The following is a 12,449-nucleotide window of genomic DNA, read 5'->3' as shown; positions in this document are numbered from 1 at the left end:
AGTTGATATTTATACAGCCATTTACATGAGTTTTAAACATCAATGGAAACTGAAAAGCTGAAAGCCTTCAGACAATATTAAACAGTCAATGTCAGAGAGCTTGGCAGAGCTGTGTTCAGAGTGGTTCTGGCTCAGATGTGCTCACGATTTGATTTCTGTAAAATATGCAATCTGGTTTATCTGACCAGAAGATTTCTAATTCCTGCATTTATACATTAGAGTGTCTAGTTTGAAAAACCGAGGCCTCACAGGTCCTAAACTAAAAGGCCCACAAAACACAACATCAACAGAGGATGTGACTTCAGGATGCTGACCTTCAGTTCTAAATAAAAAGCCAAATCTCAGACTGCTCAAAAAAAAAGAGAACATTGAGATGGGCAAAATAACAGACGGTTGACAAGAGGAAGACTGGGAAAAGAGTGTTATGGAGAAGCCAATCTAAGGTATTCAGACCACAAAGAACATCATTCCCGAGAAGCAGACCAAATTCTGGAGAAGAGTTTGACTCCATCTATCTAGCATGGTGGAGGGAGTGTGATTGTCCTGGTGCTTTGGTGGCAGTAAAGTGGAAAATGTGTGCAGGATAAAAGTCGTTTTGAAGAGAGAAGGCCATCACTCCAGTTGGCAATGCCATGCCAGGCCACACCCTGCTGCTTGATTTCCTCCAAAAAGGAGACAGTGACCTAGAGGACAGACACCCAGAACACAGCTCCAAACTATGCAAGAAACATGTAGGGAAGAAGCAGTGAGCTGGTATTCCGTCAATAATGGAGTGGAATGGACATTTCTAAGTGACCGCAAGCCTTTGAGTGGTAGAGTTTCGGCCTCATTCTCTAAACTGAAATTACATATCCTGTATATTCTCTATCCGCACAAAGACTTCACCATATTTCTCTAAAATTCATAAACATAAATCTATATTCATAAAATAAAATATAATCTCATAAATTCGATGTTGTGATATCCCTATCTGAACTGTAGCCTAACGTAATCTTTATGTCCCATGAAAAGAATTGCAGGTGCAGATCACCTTTTACAACAGAAGAGGGAGCTATGACAAGAGGTCTCCTGAGAGATGAAGTACATTCAGTCGCATGTCAGGAGATAAATTGATATCAGGTGTGCATAAAATACGGTAGTAGATAAATTGAGAGCATTTACTTGACAAAGTGTCAAGAAAAAGTTGGCTTGGAAATTAATCAGAATGATTCATCGGAATTTGTTTAAAGAAAAGCTATTGAAAGACAAATGATATCACCAAATGCATATCAAATATCTGCTTGTTATTTGAAATAGTGTACTTTCTGTCTCCACAGCTATGCAGGCTTACAGCTGGTTGGCTTGACAGATTGACAACTACAACTGTGAAAAAATCTTTTGGTAAACACTCCAAAAAGAAATGAGAGAGAGAGAGAAAGAAAGAGAGAGAGAGAGAGAGAGAGAGAGAGAGAGGGGGTGCCAAGGGCAGAAGATATAAAATAGTGCCCTCAGCCAACTCATACTCAACCTCAGTTCTACCACAGGCCCTTGTAAAATATACCCCAAAACAAATGATAAAACAACAAAAGCAAAAATATATTGAACACTGGAAAAATGCTGTCAATACACAAAACAAATTAGACACTGGAAAGAGAGTATAAGGTGGCAGAATACTTATGTGCCCTAAAAGACCCCAAGATCCGAAAGACTGTCACTAGGTAGACTCAGTAACCACACACTGGCCATTGAAAAAGGTTGTCACAAACAAACGTGGCTACAAAGGGAAGATTTGTCAGAACTACAAAGATACGCTCAATTTATTTTCCAAAATCTGAAAACATAGTAACAAATTTCACAATTCTACCCAGGCACATTAAAATTAAAATACTAGGAGAACAAGGCAAAGACTATATTTATTTATTTTTTCTATTTATAGTAATACCCCCCGCCCCCTTTTGTGTGTGGAGAGTGAGAGTGAGAGTGAGAGAGAGAGAGAGAGAGAGAGTACTTTTACTTTTGGGGAGTTTTGTTAATTCACTAAAAATCCTTTCCAAGTATTCAGACCCCTCGCTAAGTACTTTGTTAAAGCACCTTTGGCAGGTGGACAGCCTCAAGTCTTCTTGGGAATGACCAGCTTGGCACACCTTTCTTTTGAAAGTTTCTCCCATTCTCCTTGGCAGAATCATTCAAGCTAAACCAGATTGGATGGGGAGCTTTGGTGCACAGACATTTTCTTCAGAAATGCTATTTTGGCCATGAGTCCACCATCATTAATGGGATGAAAGTTATTGAGGCTATTGTTCTCTCTGTAATTTTGATGCTGCAGAAACTTTCATGTGACCTCCCAGATCAGTCTACACAAATCCTTCCCACATACAGTAAACCACGAGGGTGAGACCTTATAGATAGTATAGCCTAGACAGTCCAATGAATTCAAATTGGCACACACAAGTTGTAGAAGCATCTCAAGGAACATAATAAAAGAACAGACAAAAGTGCATCAGTGCTCTATTGCAAGTGATAGGTAGATGGAAATGTCAGTCTTTTTTAATGAATGAACTGAAACACAACCAACTCTCCAAGAACTGTTTTTACTTTTGTCATTGTGGATTGATGAGAAAAAAATTGAATCCATTGTAAAACAAGTCTGAAGAACAACAAAATGAGCAAAAAATTTGGCTAGTGATTAACTGAATATTGACACTGAACCTCTTCTGTGCACAAAACAGCATAATTCATTTAAATCCCTGACCAAACAGACAGAATACCAACACCAAACTAAAAACGTACTTTGGAGAAACGCAAAAACTACCAGCAATCAAAAATGGTTACCTAGTAACTTGAGAAAAATAAACAGCACAGCTGTCAAGTAACGGGAAGGGAATAGATTTAATTTGCCATCCCGGTGTCTGCTTTATATAGAAAAATGATGAACACAGCTGATGAAATATTGAAAGGAAATAAGAAAAACTAAAACATCAAAGCTACTACATGTACTGTAGCAACTTGTTTACAAGTGGTGATGTCTCCCAGAAGGGAATACCCTGGTTATTAGCAACCAAAAACAAGTTGACACAGTGTTGAGAAGACTCCCACTGTGAGGAGAGAGCTATAGGAAGCTATGGTGGGAACTGCGCTTCAGCTTTTTGAGGAGAAATCCACCTTCATCCTAGGCCCACTACTGACAGAACGCCCAACACATGGCAATAAAATAAAACACTGAGAGATGGGGTGCTGTGCATAGCCTTTGTCACTGATGGCCCAAAAAGATATTGTAGCATGAGCCTATAAATTCACTGATATGAATCCAGAAATGTCGGCCAAAGATGACTGAAATACAGTCAATTTTGAGCAATAGAGCCTTCCTGCTATGTGTATAGGATAGGAGAATGTAACATACTTTTTCCAGGCCAGGTGTGGCTTTATCGAAAGTGTAAGTAAAGCTAATCGTTACTTGAAATGTACTGCACTCAGCATGTCATGATGAATGTTCTCTGCAATGCAAATGAATAGAGGAGAGTTGTTGCCTGAGCATTTCTAGGTAGACTGACCTGAATGGCTGTCTATGTTTAGATGGAAATGCAGCTCTGGATGGCTGACATCATGAGACGACCCAACCTATACAAATGCAAAGGATTTATGGAACAACTGCGGAAAGCAAATTTAATTGAAAGCAACAAATAAACGTTATTATTTGTATGCTTCACGTTATACAACATCTGGTGATAGGCCTTTGTGTCTCATGTTCCACGCTAGCAAAGTGGATCAAGAATTTTTTTCTTTAATTTTATTTGAATGGCATAGATCAATTGGTTGTTTTAGGCCTACCTTCCAACACTAGTCATATATTATACCGGGGTAATCTAAGTTATTTCTACGACGCAGCATAGGGCCACACGAGGAATGCCATGCCGAGATTAAACTCGAACTTCATGTGACCCTAATACTCCGTCGTATATTTCTCACGTACTTAGTTGCAAACAAGACTTTGAAACAAACATGTGCTATTCTTGAGTCTGTCCTTCCTTACCTCGCAACTAACGTTATTTGCAACGTTTCAGTAGCATACACAGCTATGTAGAAAACATAATAGAGTTAGCTCTCGTTGGCTACTCGTATACCATCTGGCTACTCTAAAAAAAATCGACAAGCAAACCCCCAAATCTTGGAGATTTGCGACTAACTCAATAAAACAATTCTCCGTTTAAACACCTCTTGAAAGATCTTCAATCTCTGCTTCGAACAACACAAGACTTCTAACTTCAGATCCTACAATCTTTGATTGTCCCGCGTTTTTCTATTGCAGGCGTAAAAAGGAAGTTCTTTAGTTTCTCGAGTGACCTATGAAATTTGGGCAACGTCAGATGTGACGGATCAGACTCATGATCAGACTACACGGACCTCGACCTCTTAGGTTAAGGGGTGTGGCCGAAATATGCTTGCTATCACCGCCCCTGGGTGGGGAATAGAAGGGGCGTGTTTTAGATAGTCACGTGTGTAAACATAGAGAGCTCTGGCAGCCACGTGGTTTGGATAACGTCTGGGCTGTTTGACAGTTTCAAAATGACAGCTCTCTAGATACTCTCTAGCTACTCAGGGGAGAACAGAATACAGACTTTGAAACGTAGTGGAGGGGTGTAACATGAGCCAAGGAAAGCTATTAAAAAAGACAGAGACTCTAGAAAGGGAACATATAGGCCCTATTGTAAAAACAATATGTAGCCTATAGGCCTAATTTTAAATAAGTTGGAAATAAATTGACACTCAAAATCTCATTATGCCATTCACAACACCTTCCCACCTTTTCAAATGTTGTAATTCACAATGGATGAATATAGACGTATGATACTTTGGCCTAAGATAAGAGAGTCTAAGATCAAAGACAAATCTGTTAAGAGCTTATAGCTTATAAATAGATAGATAGATAGATAGATAGATAGATAGATAGATAGATAGATAGATAGCTACTTTATTGATCCCCAAGGGGAAATTCAAGCTTATGCCAAGAGCTGAAATGTGATGGAAATTTTGCTGAATGGTGGACTGAACTGCTAAATACCCCAGGTATTACCTTAGGTCTCCTAGAAAAGCAACAATTCAAGCACCCACACCTAAACATCACTCTGCCCTCTAGTGACTGTTGACTGTGTGCTATGGGAGCCCCATGATCAGTGGCTCTGAGTGGCAGTTGCTGAGCATTGTACATTATTGGCAAATGTATGCAGCTAATGACAGAGATCAACGTATTTAACATACACTGACACTTAGGAACGGGCGTGGTTCTTGTTCAAAACCAACCGAAAGCAAAAAACATCAATAGCTATCAATTGACCTGCACTGACAGTTTGCATGCGCCACATTATTTCTGCCCCATGCCAGTACTTTGCTTTGACACCAAAACTTCACCAAATATGGCTTTAGATATCATACAGCTACAGTCCCAATATTAACATGTCCAATTGAACAGTGAAGTGTAAAGTGATTATGTGAGGCCTTTTCCATGCTAAATCAGTGCAGATGCAAAGTATTTGACACTGGAATCTGTATTGGTCAGTATCATTAGGTTAATTTGTAATAAAGCCACAGGATGACACACTAGGATGAGTGCCCTCTGTGACTGTGGTATGGGAGCCCCATTTTCAGTGGCTCTGAGTGGCAGTTGCTGAGCATTGGCCCCCTGACTAGGTGTGACTTCTGGCGGTGCAGGCTGGGCCCTCGTCCAATGGGCACCTGCTGCTGCCACCAGCGTCTGTGCGAGGGGGGAGGAGAACAAAAGGGGCCATTGAGCGCATAACAGCTGTTGCGCTGCTGCCTGCCTGTGTGCCTGAGGACTCTCTGCCCCCAGGGTCTGTCTGGGAGGGTAGCCCGAGCCCCTCCCCCACACTGACCGACAAATCACTCTTCGAAAGAGGCGTGCTTCTTTCTCTGAAATGTTAAACACAGAGTAGGCACGAGTGGCCTTGAGTGCTTGCTGACCCACTTCCTGCCCCCCAAAAAAGCAACACATCTATGGTGGCACTGGTCAACTCTAATTAATACCAAGGGTGGGGGTGCTCCAAATATCTAGTATTAAACTTGAAATATTTGAATGGCTACAGCCACATTCAAGTAACAATTAGTCCTACAGTTTTTATTAAGGTTGAAAATGAAAGGAGTAAGTGGCTTGAATGTCTTTGTCAGGACATATTTTAAGCATACTGGAATAATAAGAATGGTTTGTGGTATCTCCTGTCAGCTCAGTCTGAGAGAGTTCATGCCAGGCTGAGGCACCAGAGCACTAGCTAGTGTATAATGTAATGAATTACCCTTGTCTCGGCAGCATCTGTTGTGGAAATCACAGTCCCCAACACACCTCAATCCTGCCTTCCTGCTCTGTGAACAGATTTGACAGACACAGCATCACACTGACATCTAGTGGATCACTGTCCCATGTTCAGACACACAAACACCACAGGACCGCAAGCAGAGGGCACTGTCTGAGACAGCCATTACAGGTCTTGCAGTGCAAATACACCATTTTGTGACAGACATATTGAGACAACTAACTTCCTGCAAACATCTCCATTTGGCCCAACACCAAACAGGACCTAATATCATAGGTTGTGCTAAATATATATATATATGTATAGCTAGATTATGTAAAAGGGATTTATTTTACAAATGAGTACCACAGTAGTTAGAGCAAATGCAACTTGTACCATGTCAAAAAGACAAGCTTGTATTGGTCCAGACATTTTCCTTCAAACGGTTTGGAAATATCTATCAATAAACACACAGCAGAATCACTCCTCCACTGTAAACAGGCTCTAAAAATGCCTAGGACCATTAAGTCAGTAAATGTGGCACATCAAATTTTCAGGACATCAAGTGTGAGCATCTTTAATGCAACCTTGAGAACAAGAGATCACACATTCTGGTGTAAAACATAAATGCTGTCTGAGACAGAGCCTTTATTTAAAAACATTACTGAAAAGTAGCAGCATCTCATTTTAAAAAGAACCCAAATAAAATGTTCATTTTGGTAAATACAAACTCGTGGGATTCCTCCCCACCGAGTCAATCTTAAATAAGAGTCCACAGTCTAAGCTTCTGTCTAAGGTGGCTTTTCCTCTGGTCTGGTTTGGCAGCTGGTTCACTTAGTCCTACCAGCAACCTGCCAGTAATATCTTCAGAGTCCAAAACGGCAGTGAGGCAGCATGGGCCACACGACTCGCCCAAACGCACCCAGCCAAATCTGGGCAGGGTCTTCTGCGTTCATCTTTCCATCTGTCCATATCCTACCCTCTTTAGCAGCAGTCAGAGCCTGTAACAGCTCTGAGGGTTTTTTTCGGCAGGGGGTACAGCTTGGAGTACACGTCCTTTTTCACCATATATTCAAATCTTAAAAATTCCATTAAAACAGAAATCAATTGACAGCTTAATATAAAAACACAACTCCCAAAAGGAGTCAATTCAAGTCTGTTAAAAAAAAAAAAGATTGACTGAATTATATTAAAAAAAAAAGTCTTGTGCACGTTTCAGGTAATCTGTGAGTTGTGTTTGCGTGTGTGCTGGGTGTGCCTTGTACAGGCACTTCTCCATTGCCAGTCAATGGTTCGGTTCACCATCAGCCGAGTTGGAGGGTTCAGGGCACCACACCGTCAGGCTTCTCACTGCTGGGTGGAGGTGTGAGCATTCCTGAGGGAACAGGTGAGCTCTGGCTGCGCTCCACATCCGCCACCTCATACGCGTACACTTTGCCCTACACCACGGGGAACACAAGTCAATATGGGAGTTTCCGATTCAACAATCAAAACCGTGCTAGAGTCAGTTTCAAGACCGAGCTATTGACGGTGCTTTGACACCAAATATGACATTTGGGTGGACAAAGACCAGGACACTTACCAGCCATTCCAAGTAGGGTGCATGAGTCTGAATGTTGTGCATGTCTTCAGGAGAGACCCCTTTGAAGGTCTTGAGGCCAGAGCTGCCCACTTCTCTGATGGACATGGCAAAGGGCACCATCCATCTAACACATTTCTCCAAGTCACTCCATGCAAGCCCTACAGAGGACAATGGGATCAAGATGAGCACAAAATATATCTAATCAGTATAGAAACAGAAGCGCTTGCTTAGAAACAAGAGTAAAAAAATAATATTATGAAGGTCCTTGTCACTGCATTATAGCGTTTTTTTTTTTCCCGTACCAACAATACTCTGTGACCGAGAAACAGATCTATGTGAAACCTCGGCGGATCTCTCCTTATACTGCGTAACAGCATCATGTACCTGAAACTTTCTCCACAAGTTCCAGAGAAGAGAAATGAAATAGGGCTGAGGCAGCAAGCAGACCACTAGAGAACTCCAGACTTCTAATGTCCAATGTGCACAGGTCCAACAACTGGCAAGGGGAGGGGAAAAAAACAAATTCTGACTAAACATCACAAATGAAAAAAAGCTGGTGTGTGTGTGTAATACACACACACACACACACACACACACACACAGCCAGGCATGTTTAGTAAAAGACTTCAGCAAGCAGCAGTTTAAGGATTAGAATAAGGACAGTTCATAAATATATACATATACATATATACATATATATATATATATATATATATATATATACATATACATATATATATATATATATATATATATATATATATATATATATATATATATATAGATAAATAACTTCCCACACAAGGCCACTGAAAACAAAACCCCAAATATTACAACAGAATGAAACTCTTAACCACTCCCTCGCCTGACTCATTATCCATCTTTCATCAAGCACAGCAATGTGATCCAACCATACTGCAATTCTCATTCTTCTTTGTTACTGAAAAGCGTCGGTGTTCAGATTTAAAAAGCATGGGGAAGTCAAATGTAAATATACCTCTGTAATCTGGACAAATGTAGCCTCTGGGTACTGGGGAAGGAGGACTTCCTCTGTTTTCAAGTATGCCACCTGCATATATATGTTCAACCAGGACACCGGAGACATGGGACTCAAACTCCAGTTAAGCTCCTGTTTGAATGGCAGAAAAGGAGACATGAGTATGACACATAATTGCAAAATATAACCAGCCAAGAAGCTACAATTCGGCGAAAACTGTTCCCTTCCAACTTGTTTTACCTTCATGATTATGATCTCCATAGTCAACATCTCTTCCTCCAAACAGGCTCCATCAGTAACGTAGGCAAACTGGTGCAGCTTGGGAGGGTAGATTTCCTGCCAGATCATATAGGTTTGACATGAAATTACGTTCAATCACTTTAATTAAATGAAACTATTTAAAGGGCAACATGTTTGTCTGTTAATGCTGGAGGCATTCACGTAAGCACACAATAGCTAACCTCCATTTTGGCAGCGATGAAGAGAGAGGAGATTCCGATGAGTTGCAGTGTAGTTTTCAACACATTCGTCTGTGTGGCCATGAAACGGTCAAAGTAGTTCTGGGCCAGATAAAACGTTTCCCTGTGCAGCTTATATACTTCAGACACCTATGAATGAAGACACAGTTAAATACAAAAAACATACCATGACATTTAACATACAGGTTTTCCATTGAATCCTCAATATTAAAAGGAAGTCTGCCATTTCACCATGTTTACATAAAATCAGCTGCTGTCCACATCTACAAAATGCTTCAGTGGTTTAAGAGGGACTAGCCATAAGAAGACAATACCATCCTATGACACTTGCAAGTTTGGCAAATGAGTGTATTCAATGTAGTTCAAACTTCACTGTGCTTTTCCATGCTACTTTTTTTATTAACTTGAAGACGCACCTCCATCAGCCAATCCAGAAGTATGGCCCTCATCTTAGGCTGAAGGTTAGGATGTCTTTCCATGACACGAGTATCATGTGTGTAGGCTTCATCCTTCCTTAAAAGGTTGTTCCAGACAACATCTTTGCTTCCCCAGCTGCAAATCAAAAGTAAACAGTGTATTTGTGTGTACACCTACAGCAACAGTATGTGCAAGTGTCTGTATGAAGCTAAAATAGTCCACCATTTTTGGTTCGTAAAATGCCTAGACCTAAACGTAGACATACTGGCATTTCAAATACAAATCATGTCCAGGAAGGGTAGATCACAAAACATGCAGGCCAAAACCCATATGATCAAGATTATTGACAGATATGTCATATGGTCATTCATTCACATAAACAACTCACCAAAGGTTAGGGAGAGGGGAAGATCTTTTAGGAGTGACAAGAATATTTCGGAAATGGTAGTCAGCAAATCCCACATTGTTAGCAGTAACCGGTTCCTCGACTTCGTCAGGTGTGGGGATCCGCTTGTAAGGATCTGCGAGAGGCACGTCAGGACTCCAGCACGCCTGAGCAGGAAAAGAGGGATGAGAAAGATATGCAGGACACCCTACTAGATAAAACACAAACACCTGCTGTTGGCATAGGCCTCTGGGCCACTCCAGAGGAGACAAGGTACATGTAGCACCTGGGACAGGTCTCAAACTATTTGAAAGTTTACAAACTGATGCATAGCATCAATGAAGCTAAACACATGTTTGTGCTGACAAATCCTGTTGTTGGTACACCTACAGTGGATGAAATATACAGTCTGCCACTACAAATACACTAAAGATATTCTGCACTGTAGGAGAAAACACTGAAAAGCTCAGCACAAAGAGCCATGTTGTACTGAAACTGCAGCTTTAGAACTGTGATGCCACCCACACACAAACTCACCTGAGCTCCGCATTGTTTCTTTTTGGTCATTTCCACCACTTCTTCATCATCTGGATCTTGCAAGTGCTGACAATTAGGAGTATAATAGAATATCAATAACAGAAATATAGTTACTTTGTATTATCCAGAGTCCTAGCAATGTAACATGCAACCAACACAAGTGTCCCATGCTACAAGGCCATACTTACAATGGCAACATCTGCCTTCCTTTTTCGTGATCGCGTTGCATTCACCTTGGGGACATCAACTGCTAGATTTGCCTCCGTCGTTTGCCTAACATTTGTAATAAAACATATTTACATACCATAAGTGAAAACGTACCCCATCGTGGATGTTACGTTATTAGCCTACTAGCCAACTGGCTAGAAGTTTAAGATCACAGCTGCAACTCCAGCAGATTTTTATCAAAATGGACGAAACCGAAACTTACCCTTTTCTTGGCATTATATTCCCACGCGTGTTGGTCTGGAATAAAGAGAGCCTGAGGACGCAACAAAATGATTGAGTTTTAATTTCGTATATTTAAAAACACGCTTCCCAACCCCCACCACATCACCATTCACAAAGCACAAAGTTACGCACAGACGCAATGCTCTAGCGCGGGGAAGTGGAAATGAGACACAATGTTAAAGGTGGTAAAGTGTTTGAAATATAGCGAGAAAAGCCCCGAATACAAGTCTCGATGTGGTTCAGGTTCTATATTTTAATATCGGCCAAGCCAGATTGTGTAAAACTATAGCCAAGTTTAGTAAAACTTGGAGAACTTCCCCTTAGCTGTTGCTAAACCCAGGAGAATCAGAAAATGGCCGAGCCAATAAAGATCCTTCCATTACCAAAATCATCCCTCATTCAATATTTCGCCAAACATACAGATATGACGATACTTTGTTAACAATGACTTCTGCAAGCACAGATTTACAGAAATGATAAAAGACTTAACGTTTCAACACTTAACCTGACGAGGCTCAAGAGTAGCCTAGTCAATGATTCTTACCTCAAAAAGATGCTCCCGCGAAGTAGTCCTTAAGATGTGAATTCTCGTGTAAAAATATGGCGAAATGTCTTAGAACAACATTATAAATAGAATTGTGGCCTTTGTTAATACCACACAGCCCAGACCCAATACGCTCAGAAGCTTACTTGTTCTGAGCTGGCGCGAGAAGTTTGCGCCTCATCTTATAAACTGCTCCGGTCTACGCAGCCATACAAAAAGGGGCCGTCAGGGCGGGTGATTTAAAAACCTCTGAAGGAAGATTCACTGAGACAGAATAGCACTACAATTCGCTAACTATAACACAAATGTATGCAAATAAATCAGCTACTATTCAAGTAAATTCAACATAATACATCAATAAATGGTGTCATGGATACAATTTGATGTGTACATTTTCCTCTACTTTTGCCGGCAAAAAAAGAGGCGTGATAACTGAGCTGACGGAAGGAGGGCGGCACCAGGAATCCGGAACTGTTTTCTGTACCGCGTGGCTAGTGAAACATAGAAGTAAACAAAAGGAATGTTTTCTTGAAAAAACATCGAAATCGTATGCTTTGTACTTAATTTTCATGAAAATCAAAAAGTGGCAACTACTGCTTTCGACCGTTTAGAATGTCATATTGCCAAAAACGCTATGTAGGTCATTTTTTTGTCATTAAATGGGTGCTCCCCATTTATGCAAATCTTTTGCTGATGACGACAGTCAACAGCAGGAGGAGGAATCTCTGAATTTTAATAGACCTTAAACACACATTTTGGTGGTTTCATGTCGTATTT

At 40.8% G+C, this 12,449-nt stretch overlaps 1 protein-coding gene across 1 annotated transcript; it reads right to left on the bottom strand.

Moving 5' to 3' along the window:
* Nucleotides 1-6,896: 6,896 nt before the first annotated feature.
* ccne1 (cyclin E1) lies at nt 6,897-12,027 on the bottom strand. The gene is made up of 12 exons (XM_048262661.1): nt 11,673-12,027; nt 11,109-11,159; nt 10,867-10,951; nt 10,679-10,744; nt 10,145-10,308; nt 9,756-9,891; nt 9,322-9,468; nt 9,101-9,196; nt 8,861-8,992; nt 8,248-8,359; nt 7,864-8,021; nt 6,897-7,720 (listed from the first exon to the last, which is right to left on the bottom strand). The coding sequence occupies exons 2-12, from the start codon at nt 11,120-11,122 to the stop codon at nt 7,604-7,606; spliced, it is 1,227 nt and encodes a 408-aa protein (XP_048118618.1). The 5' UTR covers nt 11,123-11,159; nt 11,673-12,027; the 3' UTR covers nt 6,897-7,603.
* Nucleotides 12,028-12,449: the final 422 nt, after the last annotated feature.

This window comes from Alosa alosa, chromosome 14, assembly GCF_017589495.1.
Source record: "Alosa alosa isolate M-15738 ecotype Scorff River chromosome 14, AALO_Geno_1.1, whole genome shotgun sequence".
Taxonomy (NCBI): Eukaryota; Metazoa; Chordata; class Actinopteri; order Clupeiformes; family Clupeidae; genus Alosa; species Alosa alosa.
Note: the sequence above shows the minus strand (reverse complement) of the source record. Positions and strands in the feature narration are given on the sequence as shown.

Bases quoted from the DNA above. Each gene is read 5' to 3' on its own strand.
- ccne1 (XM_048262661.1), bottom strand. The intron at 10,745-10,866 runs GTAAGTATGGCC...CCTAATTGTCAG, and splicing joins GGAAGGCAGATGTTGCCATT to CACTTGCAAGATCCAGATGA. The intron at 8,993-9,100 runs GTAAAACAAGTT...CCATTCAAACAG, and splicing joins TGGAGATCATAATCATGAAG to GAGCTTAACTGGAGTTTGAG.